General features: G+C 41.7%; 1 protein-coding gene across 3 annotated transcripts in view; it reads left to right on the top strand.

The window, feature by feature from the left end:
* bcas3 (BCAS3 microtubule associated cell migration factor) overlaps positions 1–25036 on the top strand; it is a 184850-nt gene that overhangs the window by 67720 nt on the left and 92094 nt on the right. For all 3 annotated transcript variants that reach the window (XM_060887632.1, XM_060887631.1, XM_060887633.1), the window contains 4 exons: positions 249–349; positions 5533–5633; positions 7653–7849; positions 7977–8074. In XM_060887632.1, coding sequence (XP_060743615.1) covers positions 249–349; positions 5533–5633; positions 7653–7849; positions 7977–8074 — 497 coding nt within the window. The remainder of the gene's footprint in view (positions 1–248; positions 350–5532; positions 5634–7652; positions 7850–7976; positions 8075–25036) is intronic.

The following is a 25036-nucleotide window of genomic DNA, read 5'->3' as shown; positions in this document are numbered from 1 at the left end:
GTTAAATGAAAGTGGACAGAAAGACTTAGAGCTGCTTTGATAACTATGGACTTTGATCAGCTCATGAGTGTAAACTGATAGTATTTACAGCCATGTATGTTTGGGTCAGTCCACATGAGGCAAACGAAATGGCAAGGCTGCCAGGCATGTGGGAATTGAGTCCATTATTGCTCAGCAGGAGACAGCTCTATACATCTGGTTCTTTGATATGTGCTTCCTAAATTGATTTCTGTGTTTGTTTTGAGTAGAACGCCACAGTGGAATGAGCTACAACCTCCTTTCAGCAGCAGCCACCCCTTGGTGCAGGCCTCAGACTTGGTGCAGTACTATCAGAACCTCCTGGCTGGCTGTAAGTCCTAGACGCTGTGTGTGTGTTTGAGCATGAGCTCATAAAAAGTTCAATGCAACAAAGCATTTCTTAATGAATAATGCTATCTATAATGCTACCTATATATCTATCTGTCTGTCTGTCTGTCTATCTATCTATCTAATCTATGTATCTATTTTTCTATTTTTCCATCTATCGATCTATCTATCTCACTTACTCACTCATGTAATCTGTCTATTTACCCGTTTGTCTGTGTTTTATCTCTGTATGCATTTCTGTCTGTCTATCTATCTATCTCTCTGTAAATCTGTGTCTCAGAGGAAAATAGTCATATACAGATTTGTGTGTGCGTGCATTTGTCTGTGTGTATGCATATGTGTGTGGCTGCATCTTGAATCAGGTCTTTGTCACTCAGCCGTAATGTTTCTCCCCTAGACTCATCATGCCACAGAATTAACTCAGCATTCAAATGAAGGCAATTTATGTGGCTTTTAAACCCATGTAATTCAATAACAAGTACAAAGAGAGAGGGAGCAAAGCTAAAAGGCAAGCGGAGGCAACTTCAGGGCAGAAGTGCTAGCCGATGGCCATGTATCTAATACATCTTGAATAAATGAGCATTTTAACATTAGCGGGTGAATTGTGAACATAAATCAGCAATTAGCCCTCCGAGTTCTCCAGTCAGAGCCTCACATTTGTTCTCTCTCGCTAAATCCCTACTGCCTCCCGGGTGGAATATTGCCTCTTTTATCCTGAGATGTGTCACAGTGATAAAGGAGCTGAGCGTGAGTGGATATGGCAGTGTTTCTGTGTCACTGTGCTTTACTAGGGTCAAGTGTCTTAATGAGTACCGTGTTAACATTTCTGCTTAATTATAATTAGCTGGATATCTCTACTACTGTCTTCCTTTCTATAGACCTCAAGTGGGCTCAGCTCAGTATTCAGAATGTTAGAGTTAGAGTTTGCATCACCGTGCTATATCAAGTGCAGAATGTCTCAGTTCTCTCGAATTTATGAAGTTAAGTCACATCATAAGTCACCTGTGCCATTGAAAAGTGACTATTGACTTAACAAAGCATCCTTTCTTATGGTGGGTGGTGAGAGTGCTCAGTGATGCAGGGAGAAACCGAGCCCGACTGCCACCTTCAGTTAAACACAGACAACAAGCCTAGCGAATCGCTTGCCTTTTCCATGAATCTAAATGTTATCAGGCTCTCGTTTTCCATGTAATATCAGATGAAGCCCACTATGCAGGAGAGAGAGAGAAAGATGACATAAAAGAGGAAGCGATAGCACAAGGACACCAGCAGTGGGCAGTTCCCAAGCTCTGTGTAGGGACAGGGTTTCCTGCGTGTCCTCAGCCCACGCGGCTCTGTGGCAGCGCCACGTGATTGACAGGCTCGCTGTTGCCTGTATATTGGATGACCCAACTGATTAAAAATGCAGCATGTGGACAGTGGGGTCAGGGGAGCTGGAGCCTGCTGGGCTGGTGATAAAAGCAGCCGTGGCGCCACTTCATGGTCACTATCTCCACCTGTCCATCTGCCCAGGCTTCGGCTGCACTCGGAGGAGGAGCATTACCCAGCCTCCACCGATTATACCCAGCTGATGAGGAGATAATGAGGACGAGCTGGCCTGTGAAGGCTCCTCTGGATTTACTGACAGAGCTCAGGGAATCCTCAGTTAGCGACATTAGCCGTCTTTATTATCAGATGCTGGCATCTGTGTGTCTGAGAGCTCCCTAATGAATGAGCCTGAACCTTCAGGAAAGGTGTGAGATCTTTCAAACAAAGCCCCATGCTACATTGTATTTCACAAATGTGCAGCTTTTGCCCTTTTTCAAGGTAATATTTGTGTAGCTGCCTACAGTGTGTACTCAGACACTTCTGCCTGGCCAGAGAGTCAGCTAGAAGAAAACAAGCTCTGAATAATTTACCTCCTAATAACTGTGACTGACTCCAGTGTAGCAGGGCTGCAGTCGGAGCCTCTGCTGCCCTTCCATGACTCATGACTTTGTAATTGTGGCCGGAGAGTCTTCCAGGTCTGCAGCCTGCCTGCGCATGCAGGGATCTGGTCAATAGCTCTAATTGCCTCCATGGGGCAGGAAACTTCGACTGACTGCAGGGTGAAAAGGGCAGCCTTGGCGCCGGTGCGGGGTCAGCACACAGGCGCTACTGTCGAACACTTCAAGGCCACATGCAATTGAAATGGTTGATAAGAGCCTTAAGAGCCAGTGGTAAGGGAAGCCTTAAGAGCCAGTGGTATGGCTAAGCATTGTTGTCATGCAGAAATGTAGTCATACAACAGACAAAACACAGGACTGTGGCATACCTTTACCAGCAATGTTTGAACTGTTTATCATTCCAGTGTAATATGCATTGTATTTTCCAGAAAACGTAACATTTCCTTTAAAATTCCCATTAAAAAGGATGTGACGTATAACTATTCAAGTATAACAATGGGTTGGTGTAATCTGTTTATTTCATCCTTTACTGTCACCTGTCTTATATGTCTTTACCATTTTTGGAGACTTCATTTTGGAGACAGGGTACGTCATCCTTGGCACAAATTATCTCAAAATCTTCATTTTTTCAGATGTTTAAAATAAACCACCCCATTAAGTGTCTTAGTAGGACAAACACCAAATTTTTGTATCTGGTATTGACCCCAGTAATAAAGTACAGTAATTTCCTGTGAATTCAACTGGAGCCACCTAAACCCTGCCTCATTTATTACTACAGATTTCCTGCGTCTGTGAGAAAGTACGTGTGAAAAACAGGATTACACCATGCTACTGCCCCTGACAATCCCACATCACCGTGCTACTGCCCCTGACAATCCAACATCACCGTGCTACTGCCCCTGACAATCCCACATCACCGTGCTACTGCCCCTGACAATCCCACATCACCGTGCTACTGCCCCTGACAATCCAACATCACCGTTCTACTGCCCCTGACAATCCCATATCACCGTGCTACTGTCCCTGACAATCCCATATCACCGTGCTACTGTCCCTGACAATCCCACATCACCATGCTACTGCCCCTGACAATCCCATATCACCGTGCTACTGTCCCTGACAATCCCACATCACCGTGCTACTGCCCCTGACAATCCCACATCACCGTGCTACTGTCCCTGACAATCCCACATCACCGTGCTACTGCCCCTGACAATCCCACATCACCATGCTACTGTCTCTGACAATCCCACATCACCGTGCTACTGTCTCTGACAATCCCACATCACCGTGCTACTGTCTCTGACAATCCCACATCACCGTGCTACTGTCTCTGACAATCCCACATCACCGTGCTACTGTCTCTGACAATCCCACTTCACCGTGCGACTGTCCCTGAAATTACTACCTCTTTGTTCTACTGTTGCTGACATTCCTACATCCCTGTGCTACTGTCCGTGACATTTGTAAATCCCTGTGCTACTGTCCGTGACATTTGTACATCCCTGTTATACTGTCCGTGACATTCCGACATCCTTCTGTTACTGTCTCTGATATTTCTTCCTCCGTGCTACTGCCCCTGACATTCGCACATTCCTGTGGTACTGCCCCTGACATTCCCACATTCCTGTGCTACTGCCCCTGACATTCCCACATTCCTGTGCTACTGCCCCTGACATACCCACATCCCTGTGCTACTGCCCCTGACATTCCCACTTCTCTGTGCCACTGTCCCAGACATTCCCATGTTACTGTGCCACTGTCCCAGACATTCCCATGTTACTGTGCCACTGTCCCTGACATTCCCATGTTACTGTGCCACTGTCCCAGACATTCCCATGTTACTGTGCCACTGTCCCTGACATTCCCACATCTCTGTGCCACTGTCCCTGACATTCCCACATCTCTGTGCCACTGTCCCAGACATTCCCATGTTACTGTGCCACTGTCCCTGACATTCCCACATCTCTGTGCCACTGTCCCAGACATTCCCATGTTACTGTGCCACTGTCCCTGACATGGGAATCAGCAGATAATCAGATTTTGGAAGTGATCCAAACAAGGTCAAGGTCACAACAAGGTCAGATGTTTAAAACAGTTGATCTTTAATCTTTAGTTTATTCTTCTTGTTTGAAGAATATTTTAAGCCATATGAATTAGTAACAAAACAGGACTAAACTTGGCAGTGGAGGTGTTTCTTTTCACCCAGAGGTCTGCTTTGTTTTCCTTTTTTTTATTTTGACTGCGTAGTTAAAATTATTGGACAAATTTCTGTGGTTTGCCAATGTGCTACACCATGAGTGAACAAAATGTACTTCACCATTTAGACTAATGTTTTTGCAATCTTGGTTTATTTTTTGTCCAATGAGTATTTTAGTTACCAGTGAATAAGTGTAGATCTTATGCTCACAGTGATGTGAGAAATTCATGTGGTTTGCTGCTTCCTGTCCACAGCCTCCTCCACTTTGTACATTTCAGTATTGGGGATGAGATGCTGCTTTTGGCTATAATGAACCCATTGAAACCTTATCCAAAGAGCCAGCTACTGTTCTTATTTTTCAATTATTGATTAGTCAACAGTTATTGTCGCCAGGCCACACGGCCACAGGGGAGGATGCAGAGCAAGACTTGACTGTGTTTAAGAAGTAACAGGACCTGACTTTGTTCTATGCTGTTGGACTACAACACGTCGTCATACAGTACCACTAAGACACAAACGTGTGTGTGTAATGAAGCATGCTGGTTTAGCTAAAGCCTCTCTTTATTCTGGCTCTTCTAGTGGCTGGTGTTTTAGTGATTAAGTGGCAAAGAAAAAGACAGGTTCTTGTTTGTGTGAAAAATCAGTATATGTTACTGAGTGATCTTGGCAGAAACGCCTCTTGAGGTGTATTGAACACCTGTCATGTACCAGAGATGGGAGTGAGAGAAAGATAGGGAGAGAACAGCAGAAGCTCTGTCAGTTTTCCAGATGAGATCTTAACAGCTCTATTATCTGCTCTTTTATTAAATACATTTGCCACTGCACCATGTGCTAGCCCAGAGGTGGGAAGACAAACAACTGATTCTGTGCATTAGTCTTCATTTTAACGCCTGCTTACTCAAGCCTGCTCGTGCTCCATCTGTCTTTGTGCTACATACACACACAGCTATAAATCTACTCATGGCCCAGAATGTACTTTCTCACTGTTCATGTTACACAAGATGTTTAGTTCATCTCATCCTGTTTTCTTCTTCATCACAGTGTTGCCTCCAGGAAGCCCGGGGCCCATCACTAGGCAGGGTTCCTATGACAGCCTGGCCTCGGACCACAGCAGCCAGGAGGATGAAGAGTGGCTTTCTCAGGTCAGTGTTCCCAGCTGTTTCTTTTAGACATCGGGAGTGATCCTCTTCCTGTATCATGCGGTTTGTATGGGTTACACGAGCGGTACGATCCATAAACTCCTGTTTTTGGGTTATTTCCTTACAAAAGTCCAGTTTATTGGCATATAAGGGATCTCACTAGTGCTTTGTTTAAAGTTTTTTTATTTATATATATAATTATATCCACTTTCAAGTGAAGCAAAATGTTTCAGCTTCACATTACTTAAAAGGCATGTTATGAAGCATATGTAGTATGTGCTGTGTTAACCATCATACTGTATGCAAATAGTGTTAACTCATTTCTTTTCTGGTGCTATTCATTTCTGTGGCCTCTTGTAAGGAAAATGTGTAGCTAACAAAATGACAGCTACAGCTTTACATTATTGAATTGTGGTTTTATTGAATGTTCTTTTGGGTCCTCACTAATGAACCTTTTATGAGCTAATGATATGCAGTATATATAATATAGCATACATAATAGGACCTCGTACATGTGATCATCTGCGGCCACACAATACAAATGCATATTACGACCATATCAACTTTTTAGCTTTTTTGATGACATCAATAGCACTCACCATGACAACTCTTCCTTAAACATTCTCGGAAGATTCGAAAAAGGATTGGGAGACAGCGTGCGTGAAGCTGTGGCTGTGTGTAATGAGTGCATTGAGTGCTGTCAGTGTGAAGTGGGGCTCAATATGGTGCTGCTAAGTGTGACAGGAGGGTAGGGGGAAACATCTGGCTTTTGCCTCTGCAGAAAAGCAGCACTACATCTGTTTGTCTCAGGGCTGGGTGACACTGATGGTGTTAACTGCAGAAAAAAAAGCCTCATGTTGCACTTGTATTCCTCCCCAGGCTCATTTTCACATATGTGACTGGAGGTGGAGGGAAGAGCAAAGCCCACGGCCTACTTTCTGAAAAGATGGAGAAAGGAGTTGAAGAGAAGGAAGCTGGCAGGACATCCTGTCTTTTCCTTCTCACTCTCTCCTGCTTGATATTAGTGTTGTCTGTTTTTGTGTAGGGTTGAAAAAAAGAATCAATTCCTTGATGGATCATAATGTTGTCTTTAAAAGCTCGTTTTAAACTTTTTAAATTTGTAGCAAAAACGTTTTTTTTCTGTTTTTTATGCACAGAAAACGATGACACCTTGATTAGCTTAGTTTTATATTAACTACGTGGAAACACTACGTGGGAACCACTTAAAAATCTTTTATCACCATCTGGTCTTCCCACAAGAATAAATTACGCATTATGAGAGCATATACTGAGTATATACAAAGGGTACAGTAGAACTTGTATAGCATATATAACCAATAGAATTTGGTCTTTTGGAGTGCCATCACATATAATCATCTGAAATTCAAGGGCTCATTCTCACCCAGGACAAAATACAAGAGTATATTTGTCCAGCAACGGTAATAAGAATGGACTTGGACATTCTGATCAAATTCTCACGGATTTGCCAATGCTTTCCAAAATACCACAAATGTCTGACACCTGAACGTCTGCATTAGGCTTTTTCTACCTCTGATCCCAAATTCACAGCACTGACTGACTGAGTTCACACATCACACAATCATTGCTTTGACTAAAATCTGTGAGGTCAATGTGCAGGGTCAGCCATGATGCAGCACGCTTGGAGCAGAGAAGCCTTGCTCAACCTAGAGCCTTAACGTTACCTACCACTGCCTATAGATAGATAAAAAGAGAGATAGATCGCACCCTGAATTGAAATGTAGTCAAATTGTGAGGTAGCATGAGATTTACACCTGTTCTAATATACCACATTAATGGAGTGTGCTGGGGAGGACTCTAGTGTCTGTCTATTTGCATACACATGTAAACATATGCAGAACTGTTTTTTAATCCTTCTGAGGTTCTGTGGTTATATAGTCTTGGTTCGAACATGTGGTTGTTATACTGTATCACTTTACATGAAGTGTAGTTGTCTTTCTGTTCTGTACACACTGGCAGTTAACATGGAGTTGTGTGTTTCAGGTGGAGATAGTGACCCACACTGGCCCTCACAGGCGGTTGTGGATGGGTCCCCAGTTCCAGTTTAAGACCATTCACCCATCAGGCCAGACCACAGTCATCTCTTCCAGCTCATCTGTGCTGCAGTCCCAGGGGCCCAGTGATACCCAGCAGCCCCTGCTCGACTTTGATACTGATGACCTGGAACTGCACAGCCTGAGGTATATATACGCGCACACACACACGGACACACACACACAGTCTTGCTTATGTTTGTCACAGAATAGCATGTGCTAACATCACCATACTTAATTTACTCTTTGTGTGTGTACATGTGGTGTGTGTTAGGATCCAGCCTGTGCGCTCAGAGCCTATGACGATGCCCGGCTCCACTTGCCTGATTCCAGAGCGTGTAGGCCAGGCTACAGTCATTGATACCGGCTCAGGTAAGACACAGTGCTGTCCTCCTGTTCCTTTAAACTCAGATAATAGCAGAGACTAATAGTAATGGAGTTAGTACTGACCAGCACAATGCAAATTACACAACACCTAATTAATATAATCTGTAAATGTGTCATTTGAAGCATATTATCAGTGTGATCATCTGTTTCTTGTCTTCGTGTTAGACAGGTTGATTATATTAAAGGATGATTTGACATATTTTACACTACTTTGAGGTTTATCAATACTTATATTTACACACCATTAGCGTTTTCCTTTCTCTGCTTAGTAACAATTCCATATAATTTGTATATTTCTGGAAGGTTTAGTCACTTTATCATGTGAAAACTTTATGCTGCTTTGCCTGATACACTCAGATACACCCAATACACACAATTTGCAGCAGAAATGGTTAAAATGCTTGAAACACAAATTAAGACCATACTCTATGAACAGTAGTGTTTTATATATATAGTATATAATAGTATGATATAATGATGTAACAGTTGTATTATACACGTTGAATCATTTCAGGTAAGCAATTTTACTGCCATACACCTTTTTGCCTTTCGAAAATGATAGAACACATTCTTTTTTCATGTCCGCCGGGTATTTCTTTTACGCAAAGAGCTTCAAATTCAGAAAGTCTCCTCTGGTCCTGTAAACCTATCATCAATGGCTGAGCATTGACTGGATGGCCAAGAAAATAGGACAAGGCATGTGATTGGTCACTTGTCAGAAATGCCATGCTGTATGTGTTTTTAATAATGCTTGGAAGTGCATACGTCATATTGTTTTAATGTCAGTGCAGCTCCTCTGACGTGTGCTTCTGTCCACAACCATACCTCTTATGTATTTTTTTCCTTGAACCTCCAATCACTTCTTATGAGGAAAACTGTCACACCGTTGTCTTACCGCATATTTGTTCATTTCCAAAATGAAGCATCCATCTTTATTATCCAGTTTGAACCTTCCCTCTCCTCCTCCTTCCGTCGCTTCCTCTCTTCCCTCTCTGTCGTCTGGAGGAGAGCTGTAAGAGTCAGAGCAGGCTTTTATGGCATGATGCTTATCAGTCTGTGTGTGATTGCTCAGCGCTCAGGGCTTTGAGCAGCCTGGCGCCTCCTCTTATCACTGCTCATCGCTTTGTCTTTGTGCCTTCAAAAGGCCATGCGGCTTGCTACAGCTTACAAACACACACACACAAACACACTTTGACTGGCCTTTACCACCTTTAACCAGGGGTGTGTGGTGCACTGCTCGCACCACCTTTGATACTCTAAATCCTTAAAGCAGCTTTCTGTTATTTTCTCTTCACTCAGTAAAGAGCCAACATTATCTAAATGGAACTGTCCGGATACGTATGCCAACAATATTAGACATCCTACAGAGCACTTTCGAAGTATGAGACACGCTCTGTTTCAGTGTCTCAGCTTCCCAAAATCAATTGGACTTGTGCAGCCAGCATTATCAATACTCTTATCTGGTGCCCGAGCTGCTCTCAGAGCTGTGGTAGACTACACAGTGCTTTGTGCAGGGCAAGACAGGAGGTGCATAATCTAGCCCAGTCCACGATAAACCGTCCACAAGCACAAGCATCTTTTGATTTTATTTTGTTTTGACTCACTGGAATAAACACCCTGTCATTTGTTCGAGCGTCCACAAGCACTTCTTACTGCCATGTTTGTTGTGCGTGCGGGGGGTCGACGACGGGGAAATCAGCGGGCGACAGCGCATGGAGAGATGCAGGTCTGTTATGATATTGCTGACGCTGCCTGCAAGACGCAGCACTGATAGGCAGTGGTGTGTGTGTGTGTGTGAGATGCGCTCATTAAGAGCTTTTGCACTGTGTTTATGTGGATGTGTGTTGCTGCTCTAATCTGGTTTCAATGCTGGTCTTTATCATACTCCCACTGTGGACATTGATTGTAATCACAGCTAGTGTCTTTGCTTTACTTTAAATCTACCTTCCTAAGGTTGCACAGTCAGGTGCTGTGTGTGTGTGTGTGTGTGTGTGTGTATGTGTGTGTATGTGTGTGTGTGTGTGTGTGTGTAAGATGTGAGCCGAGACAATGCAAGGTCTGTAGTGTGTTTAGGTTTTGGCCGCCCTGTGCTGGCCGTGCCTTCAGGCTGGAGGAGGAGGGGGGGTAGACCTGAGCGCTCCTCTGATTTCCTCATCCAACATGGCTGAGCGCTTCAGGCTCGGGCACCTGGACTCTGCCCGGCTCCAGCAGTAACAGATCCTGACCTGCGCCCCGTAATTACTTGCATGGGCATAAAGACAGCTTGTTGCTGGACATACTGCTCACATTCAGGCCAGGAGGATCCCGAAGCAGGAGGAGGAAGAGCCTTCGTCACATGATCCCTCCCATAATGAGAGGTGTTTTTCAGCCACCTAAAGCTCGAGACCCTGTTCCTGTGACCCAGTGCTCTGAGCTAGTTGCCTCTGTCTGTTTGAATAGCATCTCGCCCTCCCTCCACACTCGCTGACTCCTTTTTTCTTTTGCCGCTGACCTGGAAGTCCCCAGCACAATGCAGATTTTCTTGGAGGCCAATTTTCTGAACAGGTCATGAAAGATGCCATTCTTATCATCTCGCCGTCTGAGAATCAGAGGCATATCATGCTGTCTGCTCCCCCTCCTGTGTCCTTTTTTCTTTCTCCCTTCCTTTTTGTGATATATTTTGAGATGACAGTAAATGGGTTCAGCACATTTGTAGATTTACTGTGTTTTCAAAGTTTTTTTTTTTTTTTGTGGTACAGACATGAGAGAGAAATGGATTGAGCATATGGAGGAATCTGTAAATGAATGTGAATTCAGTCCTGTCTAGGTGTTATTTGATTTGCATGCATCTGTATCCATGAGTTTGTCTGGGTTGTGGAGTATGAACAGCTTTGCTCAAATTACATGTCACCTTGTTCAGTTCTGCATTATTTCCCCCCTCAGATCTGATCTTACTGCTCTGATGAATGTGAACAGACCTGAATGGCATATTTGTATTGTAATGTGTCTGATTTACATGCATCATTAATTTAAAAAAAGTGGATATTGGTGTGAATAATCTGATTTTTTTTCAAGCAGCTTTGTCAGCAGTTTATAATCATTAAGAGACGGTAAAAAGGGACATTTTTGGGATGCAGAGCTTCTGCTGTTTTTGCAGCTATCATTAACACATTTGTTTTGGGGACATTTGCATACAGAAGACAAGCTAGTAGGATAAACACATACACAATAAAATGCAATGTGAAAGGCACATTTCCAGTATGGTTCAGATCTAGGACCACAAATGTAAGTGGCCCCAATGTGAAAAGCTCAGATTTTAACAATTTAGACAATTGCAAACTTCGTAGGGCTTTTTATGAGGCTCAGTGTGAAAATCAGGGAAAACAAGCTGGCAGCCTCTGTGGTTGCTTCCTGCTGGGTTTGTGTGCGCATGTGTGAAGTGCCAGGGGCAGGAGATGGCGAGCAGCTGCTTTTTAGAGCAACTGAATGGACAGCAGTGTGTCAGGCATCTGCTGTACTCTTTCTCTCAGCCTCTACCTCTGCAGAGCTGCAGGGCAACTGCATGGCAATGCCACTCTGACTTGTTCACTGATGCACTTAAGACTGTGTGATTTCTGTGCTACACAGGGTAAAATGCCGATAATATCTAGACAGCAAAACGACAAAGGGTGACATCAATGTCACAAATATCAAAAAACCTGAGTTATGCTTTTACTTAGAAATCTGTGGCAGACCATGTTGGTACTTATTACACCTTCATACCTTCAGTGTTTCAGGGGCCTGGAGCTAATATCTCTATATAGATTCACTTCCTATATCTCTTTGTACTGTATACTGTACTAGTGCATACTCCAATATATTATTTACAGTACTGCTCTGTACTGATATATACTATATCATACCATATCATACATCACACTATACCATGTAATACTGGATCATATAGTATTTGTAGGTATATAATATCTCACCACAATATATTGTACAGTACTGTATTATACTATATCATACCATGCTATTCTGTTCTCTTATATACTATACTATACTATACCATTCCATACTATACTATACTATACTATATCATTCTATATTATACTATACTATACTATACCATTCCATACTATACTATACCATTCCATACTATGCTATACTATACTATAGTATATCATTCTATACTAGACTATACTTTACCATGCTATACTATACCATACTACACCATTCCATACTATATTATACTATACTATATCATACTATACTATGCTATACCATGCCTTGTCATACCATACTATAATATACCATGCCATAGCATAGTATGGTGTTATATGATAGGATATATTACATTACAATATTATAGTATGGTATGGTATGGCATGGTATATTATAGTATGGCATGGCATGGCATACCATACCATACCATACTATAATATACCATGCCATGTCATACCATACTATAATATACCATGCCATGTCATGCCATACCATACTATAATATACCATGCCATGCCATACCATACTATAATATTGTAATGTAATATATCCTATCATATAACACCATACTACACTATACCACACTATACTATACTGGATAATTTCCATATTATACAAGCTTATGCTATACCATAGATTACCACACCGTACATACCAAGCCTGTCCCAACATTTTTAATACAATTATAATTATACAATAATATTATATTATTGGATTTAATAGGACATTATATGTGATATATTTAAGTTCATTTTGAATATTAATAAATATCCTTAATTATAATATTTAATTAATTAATATTAATAATGATCTAGTACTGGATAATATTAAATTATTCAAAATAAAAGACAGAAAGTCTGCATCAGAAACACAACACTTGTAGTTGGCCCACGTTATATGGATTTTAGTGTCTGTACTTTATGCAGCACTTTAACAGTGACAGTAAAAAATTACAGTACACAGAAAAATGATTCAAATCTTTACATTCATTTAAAATACTTCAGTGTCTGGCCTCTTACCCTATCATATCATATTCAGCAGTTCCACACATTTTTGATAGTGTGTAGCTTGTGTGCTCATTCAGTCAGGAGGTGCACTCTGATTGTCTTCATCTCTTCTTCCTGTGTGTGTTGTGAGTGTGACAGTAAGGGCTCTTAACACAGCTCTTAGACTCTCTTCTCTCTCTGTGCCCGTCACATCTAAGTGAGGCATCCTCTTGGACACGAACTCAGAGTGGCAGATCAGTTCTGACGTGGCTTGCAATTAAAAGTTTGCTGGCACCACATTGTCCTCAGCATATGCCTGCTGCTGCTTTCAGTCTGGATATCACACACTAACCAACACTGACAGCATCTCTATAGCAGGCAACATTATCTGCCCTCATTTGTATTCCAGCATGCACTCTCACTCCAAAATGCACTGATGGGGCAGCTACAGTGGTATTTTACACCTACAAGCAGCCACCTGATGTATGCCACTACATGGAGTTGTTACAGCGTGTGCCAAGCTGCATGCCGACAGAGAAGTTAAAAATGAATAGCAATTGAAAATATGGAAAGCACTGTCCTGTGCGGTATGCTAGGCGTTGTGTACTTATTGGAAGTTGGCACGTTGTTTTCATTACTTCTGTTATACGCAAGTTGTCTAGTGCTTTTAATTTTGTCTCATAGTATATTTGGGGTTGTTATTATATTGGCAGTTTGCTCTGATTGGTTGATAGTAGCTTAGATGCATGACCTTGTCTTCGTCCCACGGTTCTGCTCATGGTGTCACTACAATGAGTTGTTGTTGAGGGATTGTTGCAGAGGCCTGTTGAAAGCGATGAGAGTTGAGTTCCTCTTATGGTCAGAAGCTAAAGTGGCATGGTTCCTCCAGGACATCTTTGTGTTCTCTTCCTTTCTGTCCAGGTGTGTTAGTGAGGTGCTGCAGGTCATTTCCTGTGCAGATGAGTTTCAGTGTGGGAAGCTGATATGAGCTCACCTGGCCGGGCTGCCCACAGAGCCATCCTTTGTTTATTCATTTTATCGCCGCAGCTTAACCCCTGGCCGTGGGCCTTCCTGGTAACGGTATCCAGGCAACAACAGGGAGGTGAGGAGCCACCGGCTTTCTCTCTCTCCACACCTGGAAATAACAAGCCATTCACGCCTGTGTGTTTCCAATCAGCTCAGGAACGCTAGAAATGTCTGGACCAGATTCCACAGACGCGTCCTCTCAGGGAGCTTGGAGAGCCATGCAGTGCTCTGACTACTCCAACATTGTTGTTCATTCACTACAGCTGTAAATCATTTTTTCCCCCTTCTCTGCCTCTCTGTTCTCTCTCAGACATTGTGCTGGCCAAATTGACCCGCTCGGTGCCACTGGTATAGCGTCATCAGCAAAGGCATAAAGAAAAGGGATGTTTGATTCAAAATCTGTTTTGGCAGCAAAGTATGCAGGAGATGTTCCACTGGAGCTTGTCTTTTTGCAGGCAGCTAAATCAGACCTGACATTTGTCTTAGAGTGAGCAGTTTCTTTGTTTTCCTAGTCTGCATTTAAGCAACTCTGACTATGTCATACAATTATGTGTGGTTGTGTGTTTGAGTTTTCGTCTCTGCTGAGAAATCTCTGTGCCGCCCTCTTTGGGAATGTTATCAGTAGTAAGTGAGTCTAAGTTATCACGTTCTTGGTGCACATGGCTTTAGAAGAATCCATTAATTTGACGACAAGAGCACAGGACCAGATGTGAAATTCTCGCTTGATTTGGACTTTGCACAGATCTTATCACAGTAATTGATACCTCATTGTCTCAGTGCAGGGCTGGAAAGCATCATTTAAGTGCACACCCCCTCACCCCATTTTGTAAAGGCTACAAAATGTGGGTGTGTGTAATAGTTTTAGAAATGCTTTCATTAGTATTAAGTAGGCCTTCTGGAGCAGCTTGTGTGCACACAGCCTACGTTCTACACACCCCTTAAGTGTAACGCCGTTCAAATTAACTTTGAAGTAAAGCCTTCCTCGGGCAACAAGCTCCACTGCCACGTAGTCAAAACGATTAAAGTGATTAAAGTGGCCAACAGGCAGGCATATTATCTGCTTTATTGTTATATCAGTTAGCTTCCCAATCCTACAGCGTTTGAGTGGAGATTCGTCCCCAGCGGAGCCAGTACTGTACTAACGCCAGCAGTTGCTGTGCCCTCACATGGATGGGAACCTATCCAGAAGCAGTAAACATGCACAGCAATGTCCGTTTGTGACATGTGCTTTTAATGTACTCCTCTGCAGCTTGCATGTAAGCAGTGGTCAGGCATAAAGGCTGTTTTTTTTTCCTTCTGCTTCACACAGACTTGTCATATTAATTACAGCCCAGTCAGGAAAGGCTGGAAGGCAGCGGGGGTTGCCTAGGTTATTTTTGGAAGGTTCGAAAAGACTGTTGCACATTTCCTTTTCTTTTTTTTTTCTCCCTCAGCTTATTGAAATGACCTAGCAGTCAACACGCATTCTGGCGTGTGTGTATGTGTGCCGCTCCTGCTCAAACAATGGCTTTGAAGTGATGGGTGAAGCCCTGCCTCGAGTCTCAGCACAGGTCCCAAGCCATTACCCTGCTTAACCAGAGTGCACGTGCATTAACGTTCCCCTACGGGCTGACCAAACGCACTTAGTGTAATTATTCATCAGGCTCGCTCTCTCCTGTTTGGATAGGCACCAGGAGTGGCGGGTGGAGCTAGATGTGTTTGCACAGTTTTACTTGTATCCACACCTGGCACTTCAACAGTGGAAACATATAGCGTGGTTAAATGTTGGAGTTATGAAGACACACAGGCTGCAAGAAGGCCAGAGATGCATTTCAGTCATGAGGGAGATCTTCTCTAAAGCTTAGCCTGTCCTCCCCTTGCTTCCCCAGTGTAATTTTAATTTTAAAACATTATCTGTTAAATACTCAGTGGTATTAATAGTGATAATGATTAAAATAATAATAATAATAATAATAATAATAATAATAATAATAATAATAATAATAATAAAGGAAATTTAGCAAAAACACACAATACTAGAGAAATAAGATAATAATTATTTCATTTTATTTTAATTATTAGTAATAGTAATAGATGTAGTTGCAAAGTAATAGATTTGTTACACCATTTTATTATTGTATCTTTCTATAAGATTGTAGGTTAACGTTATGTAGAACTGCCATATTCCTTTAAATGTTTAAATCGTTAGTTATAAACACTGCTTTTTAGTCACATTAAGTGAAGTAAAGCTAAATACAGACACGTGTATATGCTCTAGAAGCAGTATGAAGATGCAGGTATGCAGTGTGAAATGCACATTTAAACTCAAAGAGACAAGGAGGCTGCAAATGGGAATCTTGTGATATCGTGGTATCCAAACCAAGCATCTTGATCACATTTAAATTGCTATTAAATGTTCAGCCCGAAACTTAATCCTTGAAAAATTCCCTGCAAGCTTTGTTGTAAGGATCACACTAGAATCACAAAGATCTTAATGAACTGGCACACACTCAACTAATAAATGACCTTTTCACCTGTTCCATTAATCTCTGATCTCTGTGTTGGAAATTGACAAAAGCATCAAAAAAAAAAAAAAAAATTTTCCTCCCTCAGTAAGAGGTTGTGTCTGAAGCCCGGATATTTTTCTGTGTAGTCTGCGGAGGAGGCTGAGCTGTTTCTCATAATCTAGCGTAGGCCAAGTCAGGCCACACATGGATTACGTCCCCCTCCTCTATCACTCTGTTTACTCATACAGGGGTGAGAGACTGCAGAAGTCCTCACACAGACCGGCTCAAGCAGCCTGGGCAGGAAAATCAGGATACAATTTGGCACTTAAGGAGACTAAACGATTTCCTCCTCGCTGCTGATTTTCTACTGGGAAATGTATCCTTGGACCGAAAATTGCATCCGGAAAAATGTTTATGAAGTGTTTTTCCTTTTTTTTCCCTTCCCCCTCCAAGATGAATGATTATTCCTCTAACCTTTAACATGGTAGAAACTTCAGCTCTTTTTCTTGTCATTATCCTCCTTTCTTATACGCTGTTGGCATTTGTTACATCTCCGTGTCACCGGTTCCTTTAAAGCTTTTCTACTTTTCTTTGAGAGACTGAAGTTTACAGATCTCTCTTTCTCCGTGTAATGCCTGAGCCCTATCATGCCTGCCTGTGTCGCCCCAGCTCCCCTGCACATGTAAACACTGCACACCACTAATTCTAGTATTTTGGCATCTCACGCCCAAATTGACTCACTTTAAACCCTCTGGCATTTTAATGTGGTCTGTAGGGAAACCTGAAACCTGTCTCCCAGCCCCTTGCTTAGTCAAACTCGGCCTGCGAACACATTTGAAGTCTCATTTTTTCCTCCCACCGGTGAGACATTAAGTGTAATGAAGTTTTTTTCTTGGTTTCTCCCCTACTCTGGCCTGTCTTCCACTACAGAAAGAGTGGATTTAAATAGGGAAGAATTACATCTGACTCAGACGTAACCCAGCCTTTCAGCTCCTTACACATGTTGTTGCTGGCTTTTTATGTTTTTTCCTCACGCACAATAAAGCCTGAGCTGTGCATTTACAACTGCGAACCCCACTTCATGCTGTCTACATAGAGAAATGCTTTGCCTGAACGGTTTAACCATCAAAGCTTTAAACAACACTGAAAGCCTGCGTCAGGCGATAGGGTTCATGTGTGTGAGTTTAAACATGGCCAGACACGTGTGATACAACTTAAACATTATATCACCATATTTTCTGATTAGAAAGGCGCTCAAAAAAAAAAAGAAGATTGAAGAAGCTCCGCCCCCTTAATACATTCACATTATATCATATATCCCTTCCTCTATACCCCCGTATTATATATTATGTACATGTTATTATATACATGTAAATACCTCTTATACACATTATAAACTGTTAGCTACTGTGAGGATACTTTAAACCATGTTTATTTTTTTTTTTAAATGTATATACAGAAAATTTCTGCTTGATGACATGCATTCATTACATTTTACATGTTCATTTCTTTTCCTAATTTGAAAGATATATCAATCTAATTATAGACTTAGGTTGTTTATGAAAAAATATTATTAAAAAATATTTTAAAAGTATTTTCTTGTTTAAAAAATAAATAAACAAATATAAGTCTTTCAAAAAAAATGTTGAATATCATTCAAGTAGCATAAATACATGTGCATTTACTGTTTATTAAAGAAATTAACAAATTTTACTTGTAGTCTTTGCCTTTAGTTCAGAAATGTTCTTAGAGTCTGTTGCAAACTTAAGTCAACAAACACAAAGAATCTTAAATATTAAAAAATATCAGTTAAGCAATTGCAAGTGCAAATGTAGGGAAAAAGATATACTCAGCCAGTAATGAAGAGACTAGCAGCAGTATACAAATACGTCACATCTACATTTAAAGGTGTATAGAAATCACACCAAGCAAGTATTTCATTGCAAGCTGTTTGGTATTTGGATTTGAGACACTTACAGCTGCTCCGTTTAACTGCACGGTAGTTGAATGCGATGGCTGATTCATGCTTGCAACAAGGAGTGTATGGTGAAAATAACAAGGCAAATACTCTGTAGTATTGATAAGAACTGTGTTAGAAAATCTCAACTCGATGATACATTTCTACCGGGGCCTTATTTATAGCGGTACCAGTAACTACCCACCTCTACTCAGAGGTAAGAGTCTCAGGTGTGCCAAACCGCTGCCACAGAGCAATGTGTGTGTTTGCGTTTCTGAGTGTGGAGCACTCTGTGTAATGTGTGTGGAATTAAGCGGTAGAGGATGTGGAGTGCTGCTTTCTCGAATTTCTGATTCATTTTCTATAAATAAGTCATGGAAGTCAGAGGTGTTGGTATGCTTACTGTAATGGCACAAGATCTGAACAGAGGTATGTGAGTGTGGGAATGTTGAAGAATGACTCTGCATGATGTTTTTTTTAACAGCTCATTCACACAGCATATCTGAGGACAAAGACAAAAGCAATTTGTTTGCTTTCTTAATTTTTTTTTTCCTCCTATCTCCTTTTTTGAAATAGCCAGACAGCTGCAGAGAATTGCAGTCCGGCTGTATAAAGCATGACGTGTTTGTGTGTGTGTGTGTTTGTGTGTGTGTTTGTGTGTGTGTGTGTTTGTGTGTGTGTGTGTGTGTGTGTGTGTGTGTGTGTGTGTGTGTGTTTGTGTGTGTGTGTTTGTGTGTGTGTTTGTGTGTGTGTTTGTGTGTGTTTGTGTGTGTTTGTGTGTGTGTGTTTGTGTGTGTTTGTGTGTGTGTGTGTGTTTGTGTGTGTGTGTGTGTGTGTGTGTGTGTGTGTTTTCCGCCCTCTGAACCTTGAGAAATCCCCAGTGCGTTCTGCTCTGCGGCGTTTCAGAATGCTCGTTTCAAACATCTGGAAATCAGCATGGCTGCAGTCTCTCCACAACATGCAAGTGCTTTCACTTGATTATATTATCTGTTAAAGTTTTTTTTCTCCTCCAGCCCTTTAAAAAATAGGGAAGCGGTATGTGACCCCTCCTCTGCCAAAGGGTCAAGTGGTGATTGCTGATGTTGTCTGCCCTAAACACATGTTTAGCCTTGCTTCGCTCAGCCAGTCGCCTAAAAGTTTGGGAACCATTAAAGAACTTCCTAAACCAGTTCCGGAGTCTGGCTTGTGGATTGGGCAAGAAGGGAACTGATTGAGCTCTGTGTGCGTGTGTGCATGTGTGTGTCTGTGTGTCTGTCTGTCTGTGTCTGTGTCTCTGTGTGTGTCTGTGTATGTCTGTGTCTGTCTGTGTGTGTGTGTCTACAATTGAAACAATTACTTTCTGTCTGTCTGTCTGTGTCTGTGTCTCTGTGTGTCTGTGTCTGTCTGTGTATGTCTGTGTCTGTCTGTGTGTGTGTGTGTCTATGTCTTTCTGTGTGTCTGTCTGTGTGTGTGTCTGTGTCTGTCTGTTCTCGTCTATTGGGTGTGTGTAATTTCTTCTTGGCTAATTCTCCATATGAGCATTGTGTGTATGTGTGTGAATGTGTGTGAGTGTTGTAATTGTTTCAGCGTGTCGGTGTGCAGTGTGTGACAGGAAGGATGAGTCACTGGTTGCCGCTTCTCCTTCACACAGGGGAATATTTGTCTGGCGGCTGGTTCAGGCGCAGCATAACTCACGCGAGGCAGCTCCAGACAGGAAACGCCACGGTGAGCTCTGTTATGATAGAGGATAGCTCGGAGGATGAGCTGTGAACTTTACATGCATGCAGAGCCACTGAGCTGACCACCACCCGAGGGCCCGGCAGCCCCGGCAGGAAATGAAAGGATCATTTAGTTTGGGCCAGAAGAGATGAGTTAAGGGCGAGTGAGAGGGTCTGGAAAGGGGATGACTTTTTTGAGGAGATGAACAGACAACCTGGTTTAATCCAGACAGCAAACAAAACAAGAAAATGAATACATATCACTCACTCATAATTAGACCTCACTTAGGTATATCAGAGTTGTCCTGCTTGTTTATGCTCACAGGCAAACAACGCTCGCAAACAGTGCTCACAAAAGCACCTCAGAGACGTGAGGACTTTGACTCCAGCTGTGACACAACAAACACATGACGGAGTGATAATACTTATTATTTTCTTGTAGCAACAACAGAAAAATCTTTTTATATAATAAAATATATTATAAATAATAAAATATAATTATATATATATATATATATATATATATATATATATATATATATATATATTTATATATATTAAATATATATTATAATTAATTAGCTTAAAATGTTTTGTACTTAACCTCCTCTGACTTGTCATTTCTATTTTAGTACCTGGTTACTTGCTTTTCCAAATAATTGTTTTCTGTGTGTTTGAGGGCCGATGATTTTGCAGGGATGTGAGAATGTCTCGGTGTTGCATCATGCTTGTTTTTCTAGTCACACAGATTTGAGTATGAGCATGTCAGTGTGGTTTTATGCTTAGCTTATATCCATTCAGGTGCACAGCCCATTGACATAAAAGGTTCCAATAAGGTGCTGATGTTATGGATATGACTAGGGAGATTTTTTGCCAACTAAGTAGCATTGATGGCATCAGTTACATCAATACAGATATATATATAACGTAAAATATGACGCCTCTGTCCTAAAAACGTACTGACCCACAATGGACACATTAACATCTCCTTACAGAAAGCTGCACTTTAGTGATTATACACTTTAGTTAAAAATGTGTTTTTTGCTTACTGCAAAAATGTGTTTATTGTTTTTAGATTATTTTAAGCCATACAAACCTAAGCAGAAGCCTTTACTATTGTCACATATATATTACAGCAGCTTGAACCCCAAATCTTCTGATTACCAACCCGTATTCTGGCTTTGGGGTTAGTGGTCAGAGCACAGGGTCTGTATCCATGATACTGTGCCCCTGGAGCAGAGAGAGTTAAGGGTCTTGCTCAGGGGCCCAACAGTGGAAGCACTAGGGCTGGGGCTTGAACCCCAAATCTTCTGATTACCAACCCATAGCCTTAACCACTTGAGCTACCTCTGCCCATGTGAGTCGTTACTATAGAAATGGTAATGTAATTAATTTACTACAAAATGTATTAATGGAGTGAATTAATATAATCTTGTCATCATTTCTGTCAGCTTGGAGCAAATTCATCAACATATTCAACCAGTCAGATTAAATCATTCAGCAGTGCTGTGGTTTAAATATTAATCATCCAATGCTTTTCATATGGAATGAGTGTTTATTTTGTGTTTTATTTGTAGACTAACCTTTTTAACCAAAAACCACCAGAGCCTGCAACAAAACTCAAGATTTCAGCTGTTACTGCTTGTTTTTTTATCCCCACATCCACATTTTTGATGGATTGCCATCAAAGAGCCTCCATCTTTTCTCATTGGTGTGGTGGCAGCAGTGTGGAGGCAGTTTAGTTTTGTGCCATGCTTCAAGGTGGCTGAGTCTACCGTCAAATTTAGTGTATTGTCGTTTTCACGTTGTGCCGTTGCTTGTTTCTCTTTTATCTTATGCTTTACACTTTTTGCTTCCTTCTCCTAGTCATTTCTTACATCTGAAGTGTGCACAGAAGGAGCAAACATTTAAAACTGAGAAAACGGGTACTCTTATTCTGTCTGGACTCATCACCTGATACTTCTTATGGTGGCACAAGTAGTAGCTTAGCCTCTGGTTAAAGATGGCCAAGAGAACACAAATGAATGCTTCGCTTGTGCCATTCAGTGCTTCCTAAATTATCTTGAATGCCAGTATTACATTTAGGTTTGGGGAATGCTGATGGTGGTTTGGATAGAATGTCTGAACGAGGCTGATGATACCCGTAGGCTCGTTCCTGAATGTTAGCCTTGCTTATCCTGCCCATAGACAGGAAGGCTGTGGGGCAGGAAGAACACAGGGGCACCTGTCCACCACATATCAAGTCCACATGTTGTATCCAACTCTGGCATTTTTTTTATTTTTTTGTTAGGTATTTGATCCTATAAGATGTTTTGGTTGAATATTTATCTAACATAACCTCATGATAAAAATGCAGTCAGTTCAGATAGTTTGTAAGTTTACAGGAATAGTTCACATTTATATTTTTTTTTATGTATTTCTGATTTCTTTTCGTTCTGTTATTATCTGCAATGACTAAATAAATCAACATTCTAGTACAATTACAAATAATAATAGAGCCTTTGACAATATATTTTTGTTTATGAGATAAGCTCCCATTATTTGTTATTTTAAGGTAATAAGTAGTAGATATAGTTGAAAGCTTCCTGTCTCTGAACTATTCTTTTAATTACAGTCAAATTTCTTCAGTCAGTTTTTAGTTGGCGAATTCCAAGCCACTAGCTAACTCTCCCCTATTACATGACAGCTACCTGCTGGGATGGGTGAAGGCAACATGTTCTCCCTCTGAAGCCAACCAACCACATCAGTTTTGAACTGCTGCTCATGCTGGAAAGCATCCTAGAAAGCACTGCCCTTTTCTACATGCATTTTCTGCACATATACAATCCCGAATGTTGCTCTTTTTACTCCTGGCCATGGAGTTTTGAACTTTTAATGTCTTGGTGTTAGTGTGAATGCTCTTCATGTTGTGCCACTCAGGTGCCCTCTATCATTACTGCCTCATTTGATATCAGCACACTTTGTACAATGAGGTTTGGTAAACACAGACTTTACTAATACTCCATGACTTTATTGCCTGAGCAGTCCCCAAGTGTTGCTGTGCTGTCGCTCTCTGCAGAGAAATAATTGCAAAAAACCTAACTCTTGTCTTTTGGGAAAAACACCATGCCACAGCAGCATCGTGGCAACAGGCATAAGGTTGCTGAGCTGACAGTCTGTCGACCATGGCGACACATACTGCTGCCTGCATCTAATTTGGACGAACAGGCTGTCGTTTAGGTGAGCCTTAAACTTTTTCAACGAGAAGTGGGCGCTCTTTGAAAAGTGTGGCAGGCGCCTTCCCCCTACACACACCTGTCAGTACACTTACCAGTTTTCATTTTCTCTTTAAATTAGAACATGGAGGCTTGCTGTCTAAATATTTACTGTACTGAACGTACCCTGCAAAATAGACTTATGAGAGCATAGTGCTGAGTAGAGACAACAACATATATGGGTTTTTTGTTTGTGGATTGACAACAAAGGCTTTATGTCAGGCACATGACTGAATCTGTGCCTATTATTGTAGTGGCAGTAACTGGCACACGGCTTCCTTGTAAGGACATAGCCCAAGGATCATTGCTCAGCTGGGAAAGGCTGTGTGTGCCATTAGAGAAATTATTAGGGGGTGTGCAAGAGCCCCAGGCTCGCTGTAGGCTCTGGACTGAGCAGGCCTTTATAGAGGTTTCTCTTCACCCATCTATGTCTGCTCTTAGCATTCCGTTTAATACTTCTTTTGAAAGTAGTGAGCTATTACACGAAAAGTTACCTAGTCGTCCAAATCTGAAGTCACGTGTGTGTTTTGATGGGCATAATGCTTCTAGGCATTTTGGCATGAGGTAAGGTGCCAAGAAACAAGGTACGAGTCAAAGGAAAACATTCTTACTCTATGTGTTTCTTACTGCAGTAATGGAATGTCTCTGTGCCTCCTGGGTGTTCCACTTGCGCACTCGTTAACAGGTTTCATGCAGAGCTCCAATTAACCCTTAGCACTTTCCCATCTTGTTTCTTTTCTGTTTTTTTTCCTCTCTTTCGCGCTCTCTCTCTGTTTCTTCTTTCGATAAAGAACTCTTTGCGGATAAGCTCCAGTGGTAAGTAATGTGCCACTCCTCCCTGAGAGACTGTCGCTTTCCAGCTTCCTTGACCCTTTGGCAAGATCTCACTTGCAGTTCCAGTTCACTTCACTTCTTAGTATCTTTGGGTCCACCCAATAGATCCCTGGTTTGCTATTTATGGGACTAAAATGACCAGCTATAAGCCATAACTGAGGATATAATTATAGCATAAAAGGCACCGATCAAGGCCCCACACCTTATGTGCTTTCACCAGTCACCTCTAAACATAACAATATATGGTGAGAGCAGTTCGGTTCACAAGAGAGCACAGAAAACATGTCAACACAGAGCGTCCTCTTGCTTCTGTCACGCAGTCCTGCTGCACCACATTTAAGCTGCATCTTACACACTGTGAGTGTGTTATTTTGAGAAGTCTGGACTATAGAAACGTTTCACATAAACTGGATCCCCACACCCTTTTCGTTTGGAGTTTAAGCTCTAATTGCAGAGTTTGTTTTTCGGTGGCTACAGAGGAAAAGGTCACAAGGGCCAAAGAGAATGTGTCTATTAAAGCACGACTGATCTGACCCTGCTGTTTAGAGGGTGTGAATCGAGGCACAAAAGTGTGGCTAACCCTTCTAGCCCCAGTGATCTTAACAAACGCTTGTAAGAGAACACTGAGGCATGGTTTTAGAGTCGGCGCCGCCTGCTCCAGTCACTGTGCATCACTGTCAAGCACCCACTAATTACAAAGAGGTTTAAAGATGCATTAGATAAATGTCACTTCACCACAGA

The sequence above is a fragment of the Tachysurus vachellii genome, chromosome 15 (genome assembly GCF_030014155.1).
Source record: "Tachysurus vachellii isolate PV-2020 chromosome 15, HZAU_Pvac_v1, whole genome shotgun sequence".
Lineage (NCBI taxonomy): Eukaryota > Metazoa > Chordata > Actinopteri > Siluriformes > Bagridae > Tachysurus > Tachysurus vachellii.
This window is presented reverse-complemented; position numbering and strand designations above follow the sequence as displayed.